The 23064-nt window shown below is 43.6% G+C and overlaps 1 protein-coding gene and 1 long non-coding RNA gene across 7 annotated transcripts in view; both read right to left on the reverse strand.

Moving 5' to 3' along the window:
* The window catches only part of LOC127534684 (zinc finger protein 239-like), a 214726-nt gene extending 200746 nt beyond the window's left edge, over positions 1-13980 (reverse strand). For 2 of the 6 annotated variants that reach the window (XR_007942939.1, XR_007942940.1), the window contains exons 1-2: positions 13676-13980; positions 3753-5417 (exon numbers count right to left, since the gene is read on the reverse strand). Coding sequence is in view for 3 of the 6 variants with exons in the window: in XM_051950541.1 (XP_051806501.1) it covers positions 4846-5417; positions 13676-13880 (777 nt within the window). In the remaining 3 variants the exon portion in view is untranslated. The remainder of the gene's footprint in view (positions 1-3752; positions 5418-13675) is intronic. The other 4 variants (XM_051950538.1, XM_051950542.1, XR_007942941.1 and 1 more) reach the window with 3 other exon arrangements.
* Positions 13981-16843: 2863 nt separating this feature from the next.
* On the reverse strand, positions 16844-18967 carry LOC127534692 (uncharacterized). The gene is made up of 5 exons (XR_007942948.1): positions 18777-18967; positions 18092-18178; positions 17953-18016; positions 17306-17366; positions 16844-16935 (listed from the first exon to the last, which is right to left on the reverse strand). It is a non-coding gene; the product is annotated as an uncharacterized LOC127534692 (long non-coding RNA).
* Positions 18968-23064: the final 4097 nt, after the last annotated feature.

Here is a 23064-nt window from a genome sequence, read left to right on the forward strand (position 1 = left end):
TATAAAACCGATGCAGCAATTCCCGATGGGCAGAGGACTTGCTGCAATGAACACGGAGAGAGAACAGCAGCAGCTTGCTTCAGAAGTAGAGCTGCTCATCAATAAAACTGCAGCTCCTCAGGCATCAGGGGAAACAGCGGCAGAGAACCCGCATGATCACTGCCAACAGCAGTCAGAAAAAGTCATTTCATGTGCTGCCCAGCAAACACATTCAAAATGACAAATGAGCCAGTCTACCTCAAAAATCCAACGCGATGCCTAGGTTATGCCCAGCTCCGAGGCCACACACACCCGGCTCCCAGCCTTTGGCCAGGATACGGGCCAACTCCTGCTAAAAGCCGAGGGCAGATCAGGTACCACACAAACACCGCTTGGAGACGCAGTGACCGCATCGGCCTGACAGGTAGGTAGAAAATTATTCCGCCAGCGTCTCGGGACTGCCACGGCAAACAACACTGCTGAGAACACTTCAGCTCCAGGTAGAGGACACATGTGGAAAACACACAGCCCTCTCTCAAATATACTGCAGTGTAGCACCGCCCAGTAAGCCAGGTGCATCAGGATAATGACTCTCAGCTGCGCACACCTGATCTAATACACCTGTGGAGACGGACTGGGCTGTCCTACCACGTAACAATGAAAATTAATGTTATATTTACAGAAGAGGAGAATGGGAAGGAGGTAGATGATGAAAAGAAGGGGCCCCAGGACAGAGCACTGGGGCACACCTGAGGAGACGGAGGAGGGCTGGGAACAGAAGGACTTGAGTTGGATGGACTGAGTGTGGCCTGAGAGACATGAGTGAAATTAACCAAGTGGGGTTACAGTGATGCCAATGCTGGACAGTCTATTGAGGTGGATGGAGTGAGAGATTATGTCAAAGGCCGCACTCAGATCAAGGAGAATGAGACTGGTAAGTAACCCACAATCAGCTGCTAGGAGGAGATTTTGAGTGATTTATTTATTTTTTTTAAATGAGGGCAATTTCTATACTGTGGCAGGGGTGGAAACCAGACTGAAATAGCTCATACAGGCTATTGTGCGTTAGATGGGAATGGAGCTGAGAAGCAAGTTGGGTTTGTTGGGTTTTGTGTGTGTAATACTGTCGGCTCTTAGCCTGAATCATTAAGTTAGTCACTTTAGCTTATTTTAGGGACAACATATTATACGGCCTTTAATTTAATATTTGAATTAGACAGGCATTTTTAAATAACTAATAATACTGTGGACTCATTATTTAAACTTGAGGCAAATTCTTAGCATACTCAACTGGAAATACTTTTACTGATTTGCTGTTGTTTGAACCTTAGTGCTGTCTTCGGGTCAAAATTGACCAGGCCACTATGTTTGATAGCATAGAAAGGCCCCTAAATGACCTTTTTCCAACTTGACATTTGATAACTTTTCCTCAATTGACCCCAACATTAGAAAAAGAGAAACATTGTTTTTGTTTATATTTTCATCAAAGCTGTACACCACCAGGGTACAAAGACTGTCATCGGGTCATTTTTTACCCGGCAGTTAAAAATCAGTCACATAGGACTAAAACACACATCACACACACACCTCTACAACCACAACGACACACACAGACACACATGTGCATGTGCACAAACACGCACAAAATGAAAAACTGAGATGATGTGTGCGACTGATTGATCTCAGATAAACTAAGGACCGGTGCATCATTACCTATCCATGACCCCACACAACCCAAGTTCACACACACGCACACACACAGAAACTGAGAGTGTGCTACTGATTGATCTCACAAAAACTAAAACTTTCTTGTGCAGGTGCCACATTAACTATCCACAACAAATCTCAAGTTTTACCAATTTCAAACAAATGAAACATTTCTTGAAAGCATCGTTTACTAACGGGGAATGTGTTCAGAGGCTAGAAAGGTGCTGCAGATGACAACACCACCAGTTCTCTCTTTGCTGAAGCCATGAGGGCAGTTTTCAGGTTTCGGTACCCAGCAGGTCAGAGATCAGATTTTTTTTTTTTTTTTTTTTCAGTCATCCAGGAGTAACAAGAAGGACTGTAAAACAAAAACTGTGTGCTGCACGTGTGACAAATACAGTTGCATTCTGTTCTCCATGTGTTAATTAGAGTTTAATATGTTCGTAATGTTTTGCTTTGAATCTGTTATTTTTTCTATTCTTATGATTAATGTAGGTTATGCATCTTTCGGGTGGGAGCAATGACTCAAAATGAGAGAGTACTAGTATCTGGTAGTTGAGTTTTGTAGTTTTATATTCCATTGCACAGTATACAGTACACTGTTGTTTCCCTTCAAAAATGCATTTCAAGTTCATTTCTGCACATTTCTGGTACTTTATTAGGCTACAGAAGTATTATCTCTTGCAAAACAAGAAATGTTTACACCTATGCAGTACCTTTAGCAGCAATAATAGTGATAACAAACCTCTACTTAAAGAAAGAAAACAGTTACAGCATGAACAATGGTATAAAAACAAATGATGTTCACGGATTAAATACAGTCTTTCTACTCTGAGGAAGCAAAAACAGAGGCATTCACAAAGTGTGTGATGCATGACAGGTTGTTTCTTCATGTAAAATAGATTTTTGGTTAAAACCTTCCTTTTTACAAGGCTTATATTTAGGGCTGACTGGGTGACTCTGAGGGGGTCAGCTGCTGTCTTCATTGGCACATCTGGCTTACTCTTGGACATCCCTTAGTTCTGCTGCTATCGGCCTAGGTTGCTGTGGGACCTCTCTGGATGCACTGAGCCCTTCTCTATCTACCTTAATATTTAATATATATACCGTTATTGCATTGCACTAACTCTGTTCCTCCCTGTGTCCTTTCTCCGAGTGTCCCTGGTCCCAGAGCTGGATGCTTCATATCTGTGGTTGCTGTCCCACCAAGTGGTCTAGTCTCCATCATGTCCACTGTGGGATGCTGCTGCTGACCTTCCTCCAGCCCACTGCTTCCAGCTGACCATTTCCACCAGTCTACTCTACATCACCCTCACTATACTTGATATGCTCTTCCACATATTTTTGAGTTTCCTATCAGCTATATATATATATATATATATATTACATTTATTGCCAGAGTTGTAAATCATAAGAGTAAACTATGAATCAGTTTACATGTCAGCTTCTACTTTGTATCGTCTGTCTTATCATCCATGTATCAAATTGTGTTTTATGTTCCCTGTTTCCCTCCCCCTCTACCCCTCTTTACCCCTTTCTACCTCTTCTGTTCCTCTCAACCCGCCCAACCAGCAGGCAGATGGTTCCCCCACAAGGTTTTTTTTGCTCAAGGTTTTTTTTTTGCTCAAGGATTTTTTCCTTGTTAAAAGGGTGCTTTGCTTGCCACTGTTGCCTTTGGGCTGCTCTGGGGGTTCAGGCATATGGGTTCTGTAAAGCATTTTGAGACAATTTCACTGTAATTGGCGCTATATAAATAAAACTGAATTAAACTGGTTATGTCTTTGATATCTGACTCAGAGATATTCTTGCTGGGGCTCTTCAGTGTTACACTCATTATGAAACAACTTGTAAATGTTCATCTGTTTGAAAACATTCAAAACATTTCATTAAGCAGTCATGGAGCTGTAGATGTTTTATTACAACTTTATTTCACATCCAGATCTCCTCTGCTGCATTGACACACTCTGTTGTGTCCTACTGTCACAATGTCTCTGTATCTCGTCGCCTCCTTTTACTTGAAAGACAGCAGAGCTCAAGCTGAGTGGATTCCAGCAGTATGTTCACACCTGAACAGCCATGTTCTCTCAGCAGGATGTGAAAATGTTCCAAACAGCTTCACAATATCTCCAATCACTGCTCTGCTGATGAAGGATGTCATGATAGCAGAAATGTAGCAGTCTGTACCAATACCATATCCATCCAGACATTAAGTTTGGTTCTTCTGCCTGCTCCACCACCACCACAGTCCAGACTCCATCTGGTCTAATCATCAAGGATTGCTTACATACTTCCTCACAATTGTTGTTGAAGCACAGACTAAAGGTGCTTTAAATCTAAAACATCTACTTTTAACCTGTACCAATTCTTCCATGTTGTTTCAAGCTTAGTTCTGACATTATGTTTTCCACAGATGTTTCAGGATCACGACTTCTCAGCTGTGTGGATTCTCATGTGGGCTTTTAATAGATGACTATGGTTGAAGCTTTTTCCACAGGTTCCACAAGAATATGGCTTCTCACCTGTGTGACGTCTCATGTGTTCAGTCAAATAGGACCGATGACTGAAGCTTGTTCCACAAGAATATGGCTTTCCCATTTTGTGAATTGCCATGTGCCTATTATGTGCTGATGAACCAGAAAATCTTATTCCACAAGTGTTACAAACATATGGCTTCTCACCAGTGTGACATCTCATGTGGTCCGTCAAAGAACGCCGTTGACTGAAGCTTTTTCCACAGGTTCCACAAGCATATGGCTTCTCACCTGTGTGACGTCTCATGTGGTCAGTCAAATGGGTCCGCCGACTAAAGCTTTTTCCACAGGTTCCACAAGAATATGGCTTCTCACCTGTGTGAAGTCTCACGTGGGTAGTCAAACTGGACCGTTGACTGAAACTTTGTCTACAGGTTTCACAAGAATACGGCTTCTCACCTGTGTGAAGTCTCATGTGTTTAGTCAAATTGTCCCGTCGACTAAAGCTTTTTCCACAGGTTCCACAAGAATATGGCTTCTCACCTGTGTGACATCTCATGTGGGCAGTCAAACTGGACCGTTGACTGAAGCTTTTTCCACAGGTTTCACAAGAATACGGCTTCTCACCTGTGTGGGTTCTGTGATGTTTGACTAAATCTGATTTATACCCAAAATCTTTTCCACAGACCTCGCATGTTGCAGATTTTCTTGCCTTGTCATTATCACAGTGTCTCTCTGACGTTGGAGCATTGTCTACATCATTACTGTGACTGCTGCTACTCTGATGTCTTGGTTTCTGCTCAATACATCTAGTTGATCCTGAGTCTACATCCTTGCATCCTTCCTGATCTGGGCTCTCAGCTACACAAGAGATGTGAAACAGGAGCTGATCACTGTTTGGTTTTGGTTCACTGTGGTCACTTTCCTCATCAGCAGGAGTCACCTCAAAGGTATCAGTGTCCTGTTTCAATCCAATTAACTCTTCCTCCTGACTGGAGCAGAGTTCATCCTGTTCCACTTTAATTTGTGGTAATCCTGGGTTTAATTGGTCCAGACTGGTGCACGATTCTTCCTGTTCCATTTTAATTTGAGAAATCTCTGGGTTTGATTGGTCCTGACTGGTGTCGAGTTTCTCCTGCTGATCTTTAATCCGTAGAGACTCTGGGTCCTCATGGTCCACCATGGAGTTTCTCTCCTGGTCATGGGGCTGATGGTCAACGACAGTCTTCTCATTCTCACAGACATAAGACTGTGGCAGCTCTGGAGGGACAAAGAGACAAAAGATAATGTTTACTACTGTGATGATGGGAGAACAGACATCTGTCACTTTGTCCAGGACTGGCTGTCTCCAACAAAATCAGCTCAAGAGTCGAATGTTTGACGCAAAAAGAATATGATGGTTTATAATAGAAGTCTAGGAGCCATGAAACAGCAGCAGGAATGATACAAGCATCTCCAAAAGACTGGACATTTCTATGAACACGCTGTTCCACAGTGGATACAGGATCACAGAGATTCTAATGGTAAAACACCACTGGGTACTTTTCTACACACCACACAGACAGGTTTGATGGGATCCAGTAAAATCTGTCTGAATAAAGCTGCTGTCCTCTTCAGCCTTCAAACCTGTCAGGACATTTGGATTTTAATGTTATTCTTATTTTACTGCTGGTTACTGTACTGTTGATTTGACTCATCATTGAAACCCAACATGTTAATAGTAGAATGCAGTTGAACACACAGGAAGAAGATGGAGCATCAGCTGCTGCAGAATAATGTCAGGGGGTTCTGGAGAAACCTGAAAACCATCTCTGGCCACAAAGACCCTAAGGGTGCTTTCACACATACGCCTTTTGGTCCGCTTAAAGCGGACTGGAGTCCGCAACACCAGCAAGTACGGTTCGTTTGGGCTGGTGTGAAAGCAGACCAGATGTTTTTGGTGCGTATTAAAGAACCGGACCGAGACCACCTTCGAGAGGTGGTCTCGGTCCACTTCTATGTTCGCTCCTGGTGAGAACACAAACCTGTCTCCATTCGGACCGGCTTGATGGCGCAGCAGACGTTTTGGTCTACGGGAGCTTCCGTAGCCAAAAACGACTGTGTAATGTTCTCGTACCGAATGCGAGCTTCATGCTGGAACAACAGCATTATTTGTGCTTGCTGCATAAAGCAATGATACGAATATATGGCAACAAGAATGAACAGGAGAGCATAGTTCGTTGTTTACGAATAAACCTCGATCCATGGAATGTTTTCGTCTGGGATTTTTCCCCCTTCACATGCTGCGCCAATCAGCGTTCACCTACGTCATCTAAAACACCTTATTTTTCTGAACAGCGCTGCCAAACGACTGGGGGGAGATATAACATTCATCGTAGTTGGTTCAACTGCGAAAACACTGGTGTGAATGCGAACCGAACCAGTTGAAATTAGCAACACTGTAACAACTTTTGGGTCCAAACGAACCACTCTAACAGACTAACAGGTGTGAAAGCACCCTAAGACTGATCTGAAACAGGAGCAGGAGTGGATGAATGACCTGAAAAGCTTCTTTAACATGTTTGACCCGCCAGCCACCCCTCCCCCGGCCCAGTCCACCATGCAGCAGCCACCACTGCCTCTGTCTGCACCCCCTGCTGACTGCACCACCCCCGCTGTATTCCCCCTCTCTTTACTGCTCCATCACACCTCCCCTCCCCCACAGGGACCCACACTCACAACCATCTGTCCTGTGTGGTCCTGGTACTGAAGATCTCGCACCCCAAGGACTTCAACCACTGCAGGCCAGTGGCACTGACATCCCACCTGATGAACACCCTGGAGAGGTTGGTCCTTTGTCATCTGCGACCCCTGGTGAGCTCATCATTGGACCCGCTGCAGTTCGTCGCCCAGCCCGGCATTGGAGTTGATGATGCAGTGATCTACCTCCTGCACAGATGCCTCTCTCACATGGAGAAGACGAAGAACCCTGTGAAAATCATAGCCTAGCCGTGCTAGACAACCCACGGCAACGAATTTAATTCTCTGCCAGGGAGGGTCTAGTTACCCTCCATAAGGCTCGAGGCTGGATTCTCCGAAAACTGGCCGGATCAATCACCATGAAGTGTAGAGTCAGAAGGTGGGCGTAACGAAGTGACGACAGAGGCGTGACGATTCTGACAGAAACAACCGGCGCACAATAAACGGTTATCTTTCGACTCTGCTTTGGCCACAGCCCTTAAAAAATTCACCCATCACAAATTGTCATCTTCAGAAGTTCTCTGATGACTCCACCATTGTTGGCCTCATCACAGATGGAGATGAGGAGTACAGAGAACTTATCTGAGACTTTGTGGACTGGTGCCTGCTGAACTGCCTACAGATCAACGCAGTGAACACCAAGGAGCTGGTGGAGGACTTCAGCAGGAGCAGACACATTTCTTCTTCACCAGTGAACATCGAGGGAATGGACAATGAGATTGTGGACTCCTACAGGTACCTGGGTGTTCACTTAAATAATAAACTGGACTGGACTACAAAGACCAATCCACTGTATAACAAAGGTCAGAGCAGACTCCACCTACTCAGAAAACTGAGGTCCTTCGGGGTGGAGGGAGCACTTCTGAAGACCTTTTATGATTCTGTGGTGGCATCAGCCGTCATGTATGGGGCGGTCTGCTGGAGCAGCAGCATCACGGCTGCAGAAAGGAAGAGACTAAACAAACTGGTAAAGAAAGCTCACTCTGTCCTTCTTGATACTGTGGAGGTGGTGGGAGACAGGAGAATGATGATGACAAAGCTGTTGTCTATCATGGAGGACACCTCCCACCCCCTGCAGGAAACAGTAAGATCACTGGACAGCTCCTTCAGTGGCAGACTGCTTCACCCACTGTGCTTGAAGTAGAGATACCGCAGCTCCTTCCTTCCTGCTGCAGTCAGACTGTACAATCAAGCTCCCAGTAGTTCAGCTCATTCACTAACTGTGCAATAAAAATGAATAGGACACTGTGCAATTTCACAGAAATTTTCCTGTAAACATTTATATTTCCTCTAGAAGGAGAAGTTGATTGTCTATGCACTGTGTGCTGCTGTTTTTCTTTCCTTGCACATTTTTTTGTATTGGCTGCTGGAACACTGAAAATTTCCATGCTGTGGGATCAATAAAGTTGTGTTTAGGGAACATGCCACGGTTAATACCAGTACTTTTACCGCTGTTTAGGCGAGATGCCACGGTTAACGCCACTATTTAGAGGATACCACGGTTAATGCCAGTACTTTTACCGCTGTTTGGGTGAGATGCCACGGTTAATGCCACTGTTTAGAGCACGTGTCAAACTCAAACTCATATCCGGCCCGTAATACAATTATATCCAGCCCCCGAGATTATTTTACATTGATTTATTATTATTGTTATTAATGGCCCGACGATACGAAGTGCTGATAACACACAAACTACAGATCCCATAATGCAGCGCAACAGCTGCCTTGCCGAATGATAGGTTACCTGGGAACTTACAGACCCGGCTTCCATATTGCTGCCACCTGCTGCAAGCGCCGAGTCGCGGCGCCGCGTGACACTGTCCGCTCCGAATGAGACGGGGAGCTGCAGTTTGATCAAACAAATGCAGTAGTAATGTAGGTCATAATTTTTTGAATATTTTTGTGACATTGCATATGTATTCTGCAGGTCGGGGCGGACCCCTGGAGGTCCGGTACGGGTCCGCGGCCCATACATGTGACCCCTCCGCACACAGTATGGTATACATTAGTAGTAACACTCTGAACCTGCATGCATACGTACGCTTACGTTCATACGTGCATTCAAGTTGAAGCTCACATTGTGAGAGACGCAGCTTGCAAGTGGTGACGCTGCTCATTCCTCAGTACAAGGACAAGATTACGGGATTGCTGTGGGAGTTTGAGAAACGATTTCAGTTCTTTAGCGAACTCCATACAGAATTGGCAGTTTTTTGCTCACCATTCACAGTAGAAGCTTCTGATGTGCCCTCTGACATGCAACTTGAAATAATCGATTTGCAGTGTGATGTAGAACTGAAGGACAGTTTTGCCTCTGTGGGCTTGGGAACATTTGATCAGCATCTCCTCCAGGCTACCTTAAATTAACAGCACTGGCTGCAAAAATGTGCACGTTTGAGACGACCTATCTTTTTGAGCAAGTTTTCTCAGTAATGAACATGAACCCTTTAAAGCTGCTGTCCGGAGTTTCCGTTTGTTTTCAATTTATGTATCATTTTTTAACAAAGCTTAAATGTGTTAGTCTAGTTCGATACTATAATATAAAGTTAGTATAACGCGATATGAAAATTTATTCCTGAGCTCCGCCTTCCTCTCGTAGACCCCCATGTTATTCCAAAAAGCACCGGTTGCTGCCGACCAATCAAGTTCGAGCTTCAGCTTTGACATGCTGTCAATCAACAGTTACGCGCACAGCAAGCAAGCCCATGCAGAGGTGGGCGAGCTACGCACTACGCAACCGCGCGCACATTTGTTTTGCTTGTGGAGGAGAGAGCATCAGGGCTCAGCAACTTCCAGAAAAGTTACCAATCCCACGGCTTGTCAGGGCAAGAGACTGCAGGACGTTTTTTGGCTCGGGGTGCTCGCGTCGCTCCCCGACCACGGCCTCCATAGCCCGCCTGACGGCTTCGTTTAGATGCCGTGGTCGGGGTGCTCGCCTCGCTCCCCGACCACGGCCTCCATAGCCCGCCTGACCGCTTCGTTTAGATGCCCGACCTCTGGAGGAAGATGTTGGGGCGTCTGGGACATACTCTTCGTCAGAGGAGTCATGCAATTCTGAACTCTAGATAGAAATAAATAAACAATGTAACACATATACACGCGTAAATGCACTAAGCTTGATAAACAACATCATCGAGAGGGATACACGAGTGTAATCACATATTGAAACTTTACTAGTTCGTCCTAGCAGATTCATGTTATTTTGGTATTAGGACAAGTTAGACTCAATACAGCATTCTAACGTAATTCCTTTACTATTTACTAAATGTACTAAATGTAGAAGAGGGGAAAACAGCAAAACAGGCAAGATGCTGCAGCACTCCGGGCACTTCTCTCATGTACTGCGCGCGTGCACAAATAAAGGGACGAAATCAGAGGGAGGGAGGGTGGGACCACCAGTGTTTTGGGAGACGCTGCGATTCAAACTCCGGACAGCAGCTTTAAGCTGCAGTCAATTCCAGCCATCTTCAGTACAAAAAATCACTAATATTCTATTTGCAAATAAAAATATGACGAGAAATACAGGGAATATTGGACGCGCATCGCGAGGTGCATTTCCTCGAAAACGACCTATTCGTGGATTTTATACCGACTTCAAGACATGTTTTGGACAAAATATTTTACTGGCTTGTTTCGTCTGGATGTCCAAGGTTGGATTATGGCCGTTTTTTGTGGAATATTTTCATCTGTGTGTAATAATGAACCCGCAAATGTGAGTCGCGCTGTGCACGTTGAAGTTGTGTATAGAGAACGGATGGATGGATATTCGTTGTTTGTCGGACAAATGTGTTTATATTACCCGCTGTGGTAATCGCATCTGAAAGTGGTTTATACCGGCGGATTCATGAGAATCTAAGCTTTCCATCGGCGTATAGTGTTTGTATAATCGCGTTTGCAGTTTCAAATTGCTTATGCAGATCTCAAAGTGTACCGCGGGTGGGACACTGAAGCGCAACTGAAGCGCAACGGGTTAATAAAACAAAACAGCGCACAAAGCTCACAAATAAGCACTTAAATGCCATGCTGAAGTTGGCTGCTGCTCAAGACATGATGCCTGATACTGATGCACTTGTGCAGGCTAAAAAATGTCAAGTTTCAGGAGCAAATACGAAGCCAGAATAAATCCTGTAAAATGCTGCTTTAAACATTGTTGCCCTAGGAAAAAAACAGTTGCTCAATGAAAACTTGCTGCAGTAAATACTGTGAAATTCAGTGTTGGTCATCAGATTCACTACAAAAGTGTTTGGTTGAATGGAATATTATTTTTAATGGATGCATCCATGTTATGTATGTAGTTTTTTATGTATATTTTACATGTACATTTTCTACATGAACAAGGCAGGTGACAACTTTACTTTCTTAGCTGTCTGTATAAAATAGCTGCTACTTAAGATTTAAAGGTGTGCAGAGTTAATTTAGGTGTTCACAATTATTTTCCAGATGTGGAAAACGGACTTCAAAAAATCTCTACATCTTGATAAGTTTGATTTTTTTAAAATTCCAGGACTATGCAGGGTTCTCGCCAGGATTTTTTTTCAGCGTAACGGCAGGTCCTCCTGCACGCGCGCAATAGACAGGAACGGGTCAATCGACAGGAAAGTACGGCTGAGGTGGGGAGACATAAATTAACCTAGATAGGCACCCAGTCGAAAAAAACAAACGCACATGGCGTTATCTGTCAAAATAACAGCGCAGCGGCCCTAATCACAGTGTTAACCCTTCCTGTTCGGCCCCCGACCGTGGTCAGGAAGCCCGGGGTTAACCCCCTTCACTTCCTCAGCAGCCGTAGAGGCAAAGACACAGGAGCCCAGCCGTATCGAAGAACACTGCAGCCTTTATTTTCTTATCAACAGTGGCTGAACCTCACAGTACCGCCACCCCAGCAACTACATACCTTCTCTCCTCCTCCGACTGCACCGACTGCCAGTCTCTCTCACTAGCTCTCCCCCTCCCTCCCTCCCACACAGACACGATGCTCTCTCTCCCACTCTCATGACGGAGCCACACACTCTCATAACAACAGCGTAATCTTTGAAATGCGCTGGCGTAGCGGCCCTAATCACAGCGTAATCTTTTAAACTGAGCGTAACGGGCCGTTAAGACTGCGTAACGGCCCGTTAGACAGTGTAACAGACCGCTATGACAGCGTAACGGGCCGTTACGCTGAAATGCGCTGGTGAGAACCCTGCTATGTTTTTAAGTTACACATTATCTTCTTTTCCTTTCGTGTTCAGCATACAGAAGTCCTGGTGATCACATTAAAGTGTAGTGATGTTTGTGTATGTGTCAGACGATAAACCTCTGGATGTTGAAGGACAAACATGAGGGACGTACAGTGGGTATAAAAAGTCTACAAAATCTGACTCCCCCTACAACTTCTCTCCTGTGATGACTACATACTTGATACTTCACACAACAGCAGCAGAGGTGCAGATGTTGTAGCTGAGAAAATTTGGAGGTTGCCACTTATTGCATTTCCAAAATAGTAGGAGAGTCAGATTTTGTCAAGTGGCCCAGAAAAATCTGACTCCAGATTTTATTTCATATCATACAATCTGCACAGTTAACTCAACCTGCATATTTCTGTTAAAGTCCTAGTTTTGAAATAGTCTGTTTGTTCTTAATCTGCCATACTGTGATCATTTAGCTCCTTATGTATTATTCTGTTCTTACAGACTGTAATTTACTAGGTTTTTTTTAAAAACTTGTTGTAATTTGGTGTTTTAGCTCTTGTAGCAAATAATTTCCCAGGTGTGGGATAAATAAATGCAATTCTATTATATTGTTAACTGGCCCAATAAAAATAACAATAACAAATGACTTTATACTTAAGAACTATACTTATATTAAAGACTTTATACATAAATACCAGACATATTTTGATGCCATATCTTGCATTCTTAGGGGAGTCCGATTTTAAGTAAGGAGATATAAAGTTTTCTCAGTGAACAAATATTTTATTGACACGTGTAAAACACTAATGGAATATGAACAATATTTGGCGATTACACCCTGTCCTGTCCTGATGTCCTCATAGGAGTGAAGCTGAGAGTAGCGTAGGATCGCCCCGATGCCATTTAGGGTGCGCACATACGGATGAGAAGAGGAGGAGAAACATGTCACCTAATCATATATAACAGGAAAACATGTCTGCAGGCCGATACTTAATCACATTTAACCCGAAAACAACAGCAAAAACAGTAAACGTACAACAGAAAACCCGTGAAGTGGCCACAGAGTGAAAAGTAAGTCGCGCGCGTTCACGCGAAGGGGGAGTCAGGTTTTTCCGGGGAATGTGAAAATTCTACAACACCGGTACTGGCATTAACTGTCACATCTCCCTCATGCAGCGGGATAAACCGTGGCATGTCGCCCAAACAGCGGTAAAAGTTCTGGCATTAACCATGGTATCCTCTAAATAGTGGCGTTAACCGTGGCATCTCGCCTAAACAGCTGTAAAAGTACTGGTATTAACCATGGCATGTTCCCTAAACAGTGGCATTAACCGTGGCATCTCTGCTGGCATCTCCAGAGGCCACTGGAAATGCCGCTGCGGCAGCGGCATCTCGCCCAAACAGTGGCATTAACCGTGGCATCCGGGGGTGCCACAAAAAGTATCACTGCTAGCTGCCAGTGCCACAAATCAGACCTGCTGTCTCTCTCAACTAACAGACACTCTTCCACACAATGTGTCTCAGTTCACCGTTAACTATTCACCTGAACACTTCATGATGTTCTACATGCTATAAGTGGAATTCTTCACCATGAAAACACATACACACCTATGAGCTGTAAGGGGATGTGTGGTTTCCAGATGACATCCAGCAGTCTGCGCTGACGATCGATCTCCTCCTGGTACTGGACGATGTTTTTTTCAAACTCTGTGAATATTTCTCCAGCAGCAGCAGCTAGTCTGTCACTGATCAACTCTCTCAGATACTCAACTGAACACATCGTTACTTTATCGCTCTGATATTTCTCATTCATACTATAATACAGCCGTTTCAGAGCTCAGTCCACACAGTAGTGAAGCTAACTCTGCTCATGCTTCTTTGTTTACATCCGCCGGGTGTCACACTGTGAAGTTCCGGCAGAAACAGTTACTTTCTTCTTCCTCATTGAATTAGGCGGACTAGACGCATCACTGGCGTATTGCTGCCACCTACTGGATGTTACTCATAGTTCTTAGAGAATCCTCGATATTTTCTTATGCAGTCCTGTGGTCATGAGAAAGTTCAGAAGTTTCTTCATATTTGTCCACTCCTCCATGTTCAGCAGAAAGCAAAGATTAAAAACAGTTCGTCCAGCTGCTCCTAGTCTCTAATGTTTCTTCTGTTGGGATGAGTAGAGCTTACACTTAAGAAGAACATTTCTCACAGTTTCTAGATCACCACACTCACAGTTCCTATCTCTGTGCTTCCCAATCAAAGCCAGTCCATTTTTCAGACTGCAGTGTCTGAGTCTTAGCCAGGTTAGAACGATTGAGTCTCTTCTTGCACCACTGAAGTGCCTTCTTACTTTTCCCATTTTACCTTTGAGCAAAATCAGTCCCCCTCTTCTTTTGTTTCCTAAACCCTCTGCCATATTTCTTTGATTAGTTTGTTAATGACAGAGTCATAATCTGACTTTCTGTGTGCTAAATCAAATTCTATTCTTTCCTCCTTGGTTGCTCTTTGTGCCAAGCTATCTGCTTCCTCATTGCCCTCCACACCCATATGTGCTGGAACCCAAATAAAACCACCTCACACCCTGCTCTGTGAATTTGAAACAGTACTTGAAATATTTCTAATAGAAAACTGGGTCTGGATTTGGAGTTTGCTTCTGTATTGATGTCAACACAGCTGATGAATCGCTACATAAGACTGACTTGAACAGTTTGTTGTCCATCACCCATCAAAGTGCCAAAATGATCCCTGATATCTCTGCAGTGAATGCTGTCATCTGGAATTCTAAAGCCTTTTCTGATCTTGAAAACTGGAAAGAATAAACCAACAGTGACTTCTTCATCATCAGCGTTGTTAGATCCGTCTGAGTAAATTTGTATATGAGAACCCCATTCTTCTTCAGTATGGGCCTTGATGATGTTATTCATGAATTCTGACTCTTTCTGAATTTTGATTCCATTTATATTCTTAATGTGATCACAATACTTTGTACTGTTTATACCGTATCATAATGGAGACACCCAGACTGTTCATGAAGCATTTTTACTGCTTCTTTTGCACTTACAGATACGTACTCAACTGCATTTGTCTTTATACTTGGACTCTGCTTAATGACAATAAAGTTGGTGTAGGAACCAAATTGAGCTCCATGTTGATTTCATACATTCCCTTTTGTTATCAGTATGTGGATGTGAATAGAAGAGAGAGTGCATGTGCGTCTATGGGCGAATGAATGGCTATAGGTGTGTTTACCCCCCTAGAGAAGACCAGAGTTTAACTCCACCTGGCTGAGGAAGTTGAAAGTGGAGCCCAAAGAGGAAGGTTTAAGAACCAGCTGCCACAGCATCTGGTGTAGCTGAGGAAGGCAAACAGTTTATTGACCATGTGGCTGCATCAAGGAACTCGACCTTCTTCAAAACTCTTTAGTGTGAATCTTTTGTATTCTGTATCAATTTTTCTGTAATTCATCAACAATAAATGCAACCAGGGGCGGTTTTAGACTTTCAGCTCTCGGGGTGCTTAGCACCTGGTTGGGCGGGGCGGGGCGGGGCGGGGCGGGGGGGGGCACATCTGACCAATGTTAAGCGATGGCTCACCCAGCTCTTCTGCATTCATAACAGATTGAACTCTTAGATACTATTCGTTGGTTCAAGAAACAGTCAAAATAGTCCTTCTCAAAATGCTGACCGTTTGAAGTTTGATTTTCAAAATATGTCTGCTAGCAATTGAGTTAACGCCACAAAATAAACATTTGAACACATGCAGTAATGTCGCTCGTGTTCTGTGCTTTGCCCCCCAAACCTTACCTGAAGCTTTTGCTGGAGTTTTCTTGGAAAAAAATGCCCTAATATCAATTGTGACGGTCGGCCTACAAACAACACATTGATAAAACAATGATATGGCACCAGTGTGAAATTACAATAGCTTTTTGTCACCTTCATGTTTGGCATGCCATAAGCATTGCTTGCTTCATTTTGTGATTTGGGAGGCTAAACGAGTAAAATTCGCTAGCTAGAAGGCAAGCTAGCTAGCTGGATTGTTTGTTTAGACAACTCAGGCTTATAAATGCAGATTTCATGGACAAACTTGTGAGTTCACTTCAGGGTATAAATACCAAGTAAATGTTGCAGTCTCCTGCAGTTGCTGGCTCTGTTGGCTAGCCTGTCAATCTCTCTGCCCGATCCATCACACGCACACAGGGGTGGGAGCAGCATTCAGCGCAGCGGCAGAGTAGAGGAGAAGCCCCTGACTGCAGCCCGCAGATCGGGGCGTGGCTCAACATGGGCGGAGTTAACCGTTGAGCCCCGCCCACCTTGAGCTAAACGTGGGCGGAGTTAAACGTTGAGCTCCGCCCACATTGAGCTTGACTCATTTATTGTCACCATCTGGTGGTGGAGACTAAATAGCACATTCACAAACGTCAATACAGCTTCTAAATGCTGGCCTAGAAACCGAGCATCTTATGTGATTTACTGTCATGATTAATTTTATATCAGCATTACTATTTATATCAGGATCAGGTCTAGAGCCAAAAAGTAGTTCTTTGGGAAAACATTTTTCTTGTAGTATCAAATCCCACAAATACAACATATACAACCCCTGGCAAAAATTACGGAATCACCAGTCTGGGAGGACTTTCGTTCAGTTGTTTAATTTTTTTTTAGAAAAAAAGCAGATAACAAACATGACAAAAAACTAAAGTCATTTTAATTTGCAACTTTCTGGCTGTAAGAAACACTAAAAGATATCAAGAGGATACAGTAAAACGTGATTTAAAAGAATCTGGTTTAAAAGTGTGATACTGAGGGCACTTACAGCATGGGGAAGTTCTGCAGGAGAACAAGACACCACCATCTTCTAATCTGCAGCATGTTTTCCTGTGAAGAAGGAAATGCAGAAGATTAAAATATGTTTCCAGAAATAATACCTTCATCGCTACAGTCAAGCATAACGTGTCACAATTTGCACAAAACCTCACTGAAATCACAACTGGCCCCCATTACAATGTACAGAGATACTGGTTAATATAATATCATGCACATTCTGTCAGGATACAGTTTTTCAATACAAAGAGTGTGTTTTAAATACAGATAAAACAGTTTATAGATGTCATCGATATAACATACTGAGTAGTTCTTACCATCAAAACAAACACGCCACAGTTGGTGGAGCATCTTTGCAGTGTTTTAATAAAAGAATGGCAAGGAAATAGGAAATGTTAGCAAATGCAATGTAGTAATGTCTCACCTGAACATCATTCACACCAAGCTGCCTCCAAGGGCCAGGAGATAGGCTGTGAGCAATGTGCCTGGTCAAAGAGTAAATAAAAGTACAATAAACCATTTTAAAGCAACACTTGGAACAAAGTTGGAAGAGGCTGGAACTTCAAATCAAACGTTTTTGTAATGGACTTAAACAAACAAAACATATGGTTCTGTTTCCATCTGCGTAGAATAATGTAAAAATAAATAAGAATAAGGTAACAATTACTTCTATCCCTCGCAAACACTCACTTTTGTTGTTTGTTTTTGTTTGTTTGGAACATCTTAATGCATTCAAATAAAAACAGAAGCATTTATTAAACAAACAAAGGACAAGTGGTTTAAAACAGAACTACCACTGTCCAGGAAGGATCTTGGAAGGTGTCCTGAAAACCTGACTAGATGGACTCTACTCTCATCGCTCCAGCCGCTGCCACAGAGGGGATCTAGAAAGAAAATCTCTCTAGCCTGTGGCCTCAGTATCTGTTAAATACAACCAAACACATAAAGTTATGGAATGTTACAGAAATACTAACAAAGCTGCCATGCATTTAATATACCAAAAAATTTAAATCAGCAATGAGCAACTTTGTTGTGTAAGGTCATAATAGAGGAAGATATAAATGTATTTACAGAGTATCCAGTGTCCAGGTACAAATACTGGAAGCAGAACCCACTGGAGACTGGCTGCATTGTCCTGTAAAAAGATATCAATAACTGAATATGAAATGCTCAAACTCCACTACAAAAGCAAAACTTTTTAACAAATTACCAGCAGGTGATCCATGGGGTTTGTGGATGATGGTGGAAACTATGTGGCAATGACGTGGCTGTTTGCAGCAAACACGTGCTCTATTCTCTGTAACAGAGATAGATAATTGAACTATACTATCCAATCCATTTGAATTAATAGTTTTGTAAACCTTTCATTTTAGCTGAAACTCTTCGATCACACCTGACACTTTTCTCCAGCCGTTCCAGCCTGCCTGTACACACTTCTTCACCTCTTTTCCACACTCTCCATTGCTCTGGACTGTTGACCCTAAGTACTTAAAATCCTCCACCTTCTTGATCTCTTCTCCCTGTAACCTCACTCTTCCACTTGGGTCCCTCTCATTCACACACAGATACTCCGTCTTGCTGTGGCTAACCTTCATTCCTCTCCTTTCCAGGGCAAACCTCCACGCCTCTAGCTTCTCCTCCAATTCCAGTAGATTATTCTGAATATTTTGAATCAGTCTAATTCTAAAAGGAATGGCATCGTTTAAATGTTTTGTTAAACGTCACTTTTCTAATGGGCTTGCTACTTAGCACGTGACAAAATAAATAAGTCTGACGTAAGTCTGAAACTAATGCAAGGAGATAATGCAACTGGAGATAAAATAATATCACTTCCTTCCTTGTCTGTCACAAAATAGCAAAACAGCAACGTTTAAACAAAAGATAAACGTGCTTACCTCCATTTTGGAAACTTCTTCTTCTTCTCTAATACATTCTTCTTCTTCTTCAACGGTTCAACTGCGCTATGCGGGCGGAGTTAAACGTTTAACTCCGCCCACGTTTAGTTCAAGGTGGGCGGAGCTCAACGTTTAACTCCGCCCACGTTGAGGCACGCCCCGATCTGCGGGCTGCAGTCAGGGGTACGTGAGAAGAGGGGAACTTGCGCTCTCTTAATGGATCAAACCATTATCCAAAAGGGGGAGGGGGGGGGGTCAAATTAGGGAGAACTTTGCCAGATTTTACATTTGGTTTGAAACGGTAAAATAAATAGCACTGTTAATAATTATTTCAGCATTTATTATAAACATAAATAAATAACGCCCAATAATTCTAGGGGTGCTTAAAAAAATGAAGGGGTGCTCAAGCACCCCTGAAAATGGTCTAGCTCCGCCCCTGAATGCAACAAATGCCCGACTTCCCCGATTCCTGCCTGCGGCCCCTTGCTGCATGTCTTCTCCCCACTCTTCTCCCACTTTTCCTGTCTGTCTCCACTGCACCTATCAAGAAAGCAGTAAAAAGGCCAGTCGCATAGATTGTCACATAGGACTAAAACAGACTTACACACACCTTTACAACCACAACATGAAAATAATGAACACACAGAATGAAAAACTTAGATTATGCCTGCTCGCTGATTGATGTCAGATAAACTACGTACAGGTGGATCATTGCCCATTCATGACCCCACACAACCCAAGTTCACAGACACAACATGCAACACAGCGGGCGCACACAGAAACGGAGAGTGTGCTACTGATTGATCTCACAAAAACTAAAACTTTCTTGTGCAGGTGCCACATCAACCATCCACAACAAATCTCAAATTTTACCAATTTCAAACAAATGAAACATTTCGGACTTCCAGTAGCCATGTTGGGGTAGGACGCACGTTGTCGGGGTTCCTGACTTTCGGTTTATTTTATCCAATTAATACCTTTTGTTCGCCACATAGAGCTTTGGTTTGGAATTTCTTCTTCGTTTTCGTACAACATTTGTGAGGTGAGATGAGCAAAGCAGGAAAAACGGGCAGTAAAGCAGAAAAGCAACAGTCTCCTAAAGCTAATAACAACATGGCGGAAAACCCAGTAGCGCCACTAACGACAGAGATGCTGGTCCTGGAACATGAGAAGCTGAGAAGTAACATGGCTGGCGAATTCACAGCTTTATTAAACAGTTCACTGGAGCCTATCTGTTCCTCGGTCAAGTCGTTCCAGCTGAGCTTAGCAGCACAAACCACCACCATCAGAGAGATGGAGACCAGCTTAACCGACCACAGCGACAGGATAACGCAGCTAGAACAAGATGTGAGCGGGCGCCAGTCTGACCTGGGATCAGTGCTGAAAGAAAATGCAGGACTTAAAACGAAGCTGGAGGACTTGGAATCCCGCTCAAAACGCCAAAATGTCCGTGTCCAAGGACTCTCGGAGGACTTGGAGGGGAAGGATGCTATATATGACCGAGATGTTCACCTGCCTGCTGGGGGATCTGCTGTCCGGACCTCCGGAACTGGACCGCGCACACCGCAGCCTGCAGCCGAAGCCCCGACCAGGGGATCCTCTGCACCCTATGATCGTTAGGTTCCATCGTTATGTGGAGAAGGAGGCCGTTCTGAGGTGGGCGAAGTCGCACAAGGACTCTTCATACAGCGGCCATAAAATCAAGATCTTCGAGGACTTCAGCGTGGCGGTGGCCAGGAGTCGAGCAGCGTTCAACCCGGTGAAGGAATTACTTTACCACCGGGGAGTGAGGTTCGGGATGCTGTATCCAGCTCGTCTCCGGGTCACCCATAACAATAGGGAGTACATCCTTAACTCTCCCGAGGCTGCAAAAACTTTCTACAGGCAGACCTTCCCAGCCGAGGAGGCTCCAACAGTGGAGTAAAACCATATCCAGGTGACGCTACTCTGTTTAGCATAGGCTCAATATGTTATTGGACTCATGTTGCACTGCAGCGAAAGTTATGTTCATTCTGTTCAGGTGTGCTGTAGCCCATGTTGTAGCCCTATTCATGTTTAATTTTGAGTTTAAAGCTAGTATATATGTGAAGCTCTGTTACACATGCGCTCTGTGATGCCACTTATAACCGCTTTAAAGCTCGCGACTGATTCTTCATTTTCTTTTCCTTCTTTCCGGACTGTTTTCTCTCTCCCTCTTGGTTAACTGCAATATTCAGGGTATAGTATTTTACTGTTAGAAGTTGATGACCTTATATGATTAACCGGTTGTATGTACGCTCGTCAGTATGAGTGGGTGGGGAACGGTAGGGTGGGACGTGGGAGGGGGGAGGGGGGGTGGGGGGTTGCAACTCACTTTGTGGTGGCTCCTCATTGCTTGAGCATTATTTTTTTCTCTCTCTCTCTCTTTCTCTCTTTTATTCTCTTCCTTTTTCCCTTCCTCTGGGTCCCAAGTGTCTGGTTTCTGGTTTTACACATGGTCCGGTGTATTACTGTGTATAAATGATGAGTGATTCTGCGACACCAGGGGTCGCTGTCGGGCACAAAATTAATATCATTACTTGGAATGTCAGGGGTTTGGGGGGACAGGTTAAACGCTCCAGGGTTTTTTCACACCTAAAATAGGGTGACCATACGTCCTCTTTTGCCCGGACATGTCCTCTTTTGAGAGGCTGTCCGGGCTGTCCGGCCGGGGTTTATAAAGTCCTTCAAATGTCCGGGTTTTTGATCTTGCCTAGCTTGAGCGCGTCACAGACCAGTGTATTTATCATCATGGTAGTGTCTACAGATACGGACCCGTACCCGTAGCCCGTGGCCTACGGATACGGCACTTTCCCTTATCATAAATATTAATGAGCCGGACATAAATATTAATGAGCCGGCTGATGAACGCGATTGGCTGGTAATCCGACGGACATAAATATTAATGAGCCGGTTATCATTCACGTTGAATGGTTCTTTTGGAAACACGCTCTGAGAGGCGGAGTTTGAGCCGAACCCCGGAACGCTCCACACTCACTCCTCGCAGGCTGACAGGCAGGTAGGCACACTGCGAGAGAACACTCGAACCGAAAGAAAATACCGAAACGCAAATGTCATTTCACTGATGAAATGCGAAAAAAGTACCCCTGTTTTCGTCCGGGTCGTGTCAAATGGGAGGCAGAATGTACAGTCTGCAAAGCTGGGACTTATGTCTCTGTAGCTAATAAGAAAAGGAAAAAGAAGGAAAAAAAGGACTGTTGACTTGAGGCATTATTTCTATATTTTTTCATTTGCCATTAGACACATTATTTTGAAGAATGGGCTACCTGAACATTGAAGAATAGGCTACCTCTCTTTTTTCTTTTTGTTTAATATTTTGAGGCATTATTTCTATTTTTACATAATTGATAATTGGGAGGTTATTTTGAAGAATGGTACTCTACCTCACTTTTCCTAAATAAGGTGTAAGTGTCAGACTTAAGAGAGATGATTATTTCTTATTTTGTTAAACATCTGAATACATGTGTTCCTACACAACTTGAGTCAATAACTATTAAAGACTAGAGCAGGCCATATTTGTATGTGACTGATTATATTGTTTAGGAGAATTGCTTTAAATTAATAAATATATTATTTATAAAGCAACTGTTTGTGAGTGTTTTGGGCTGTTTTCTGTATATCCAGGTAAAGTGTTCTTTTCTGGGGAATTCAGAATATCTGTTTAACTGAGTTTGAAGCACAAAGCCCCCTGACCCACGGAAAACCCCTAAAAAGGGGGGGGGGACTGAAAATTTTTCGCGCGCGAGCTGGAAGTGTGTCCTCTTTTCAGAGAAACAGAATATGGTCACCCTACCTAAAACATCTACACACAGACATTGCTTTTTACAAGAGACTCACTTACGTACAGATGACCATATTAGACTCTGCAAGCCATGGGTTGGACAAATCTTTCACTCTAATTTCAACAGTAAATCCAGAGGCGCAGCCATTTTAATGCATACACGAATAAAGTTTGTCTCCGATCAGATTCATTCTGACCCTGCTGGTCGTTACATTGTGGTCTCAGGTATTCTTCTTCAAACCCCGGTTGTGCTAGTAAGTGTATATGCACCTAATTGGGATAGCCCAAGTTTTGGGACTGTAAAACAAATACTGTGTGCTGCAAGTGTGACAAATACAGTTGCAAAGTCCATGCACACACATTTGCATACTGTCCTTCATGTGCTAATTAGAGTTTTATGCTCTTCATATTTTTTTAGTTTTGCATCTATTATTTTATTTTAGTTTTAATATTGTTGTAGGTTATGCG

The sequence above is a fragment of the Acanthochromis polyacanthus genome, chromosome 7, assembly GCF_021347895.1.
Source record: "Acanthochromis polyacanthus isolate Apoly-LR-REF ecotype Palm Island chromosome 7, KAUST_Apoly_ChrSc, whole genome shotgun sequence".
NCBI classification, from domain to species: domain Eukaryota; kingdom Metazoa; phylum Chordata; class Actinopteri; family Pomacentridae; genus Acanthochromis; species Acanthochromis polyacanthus.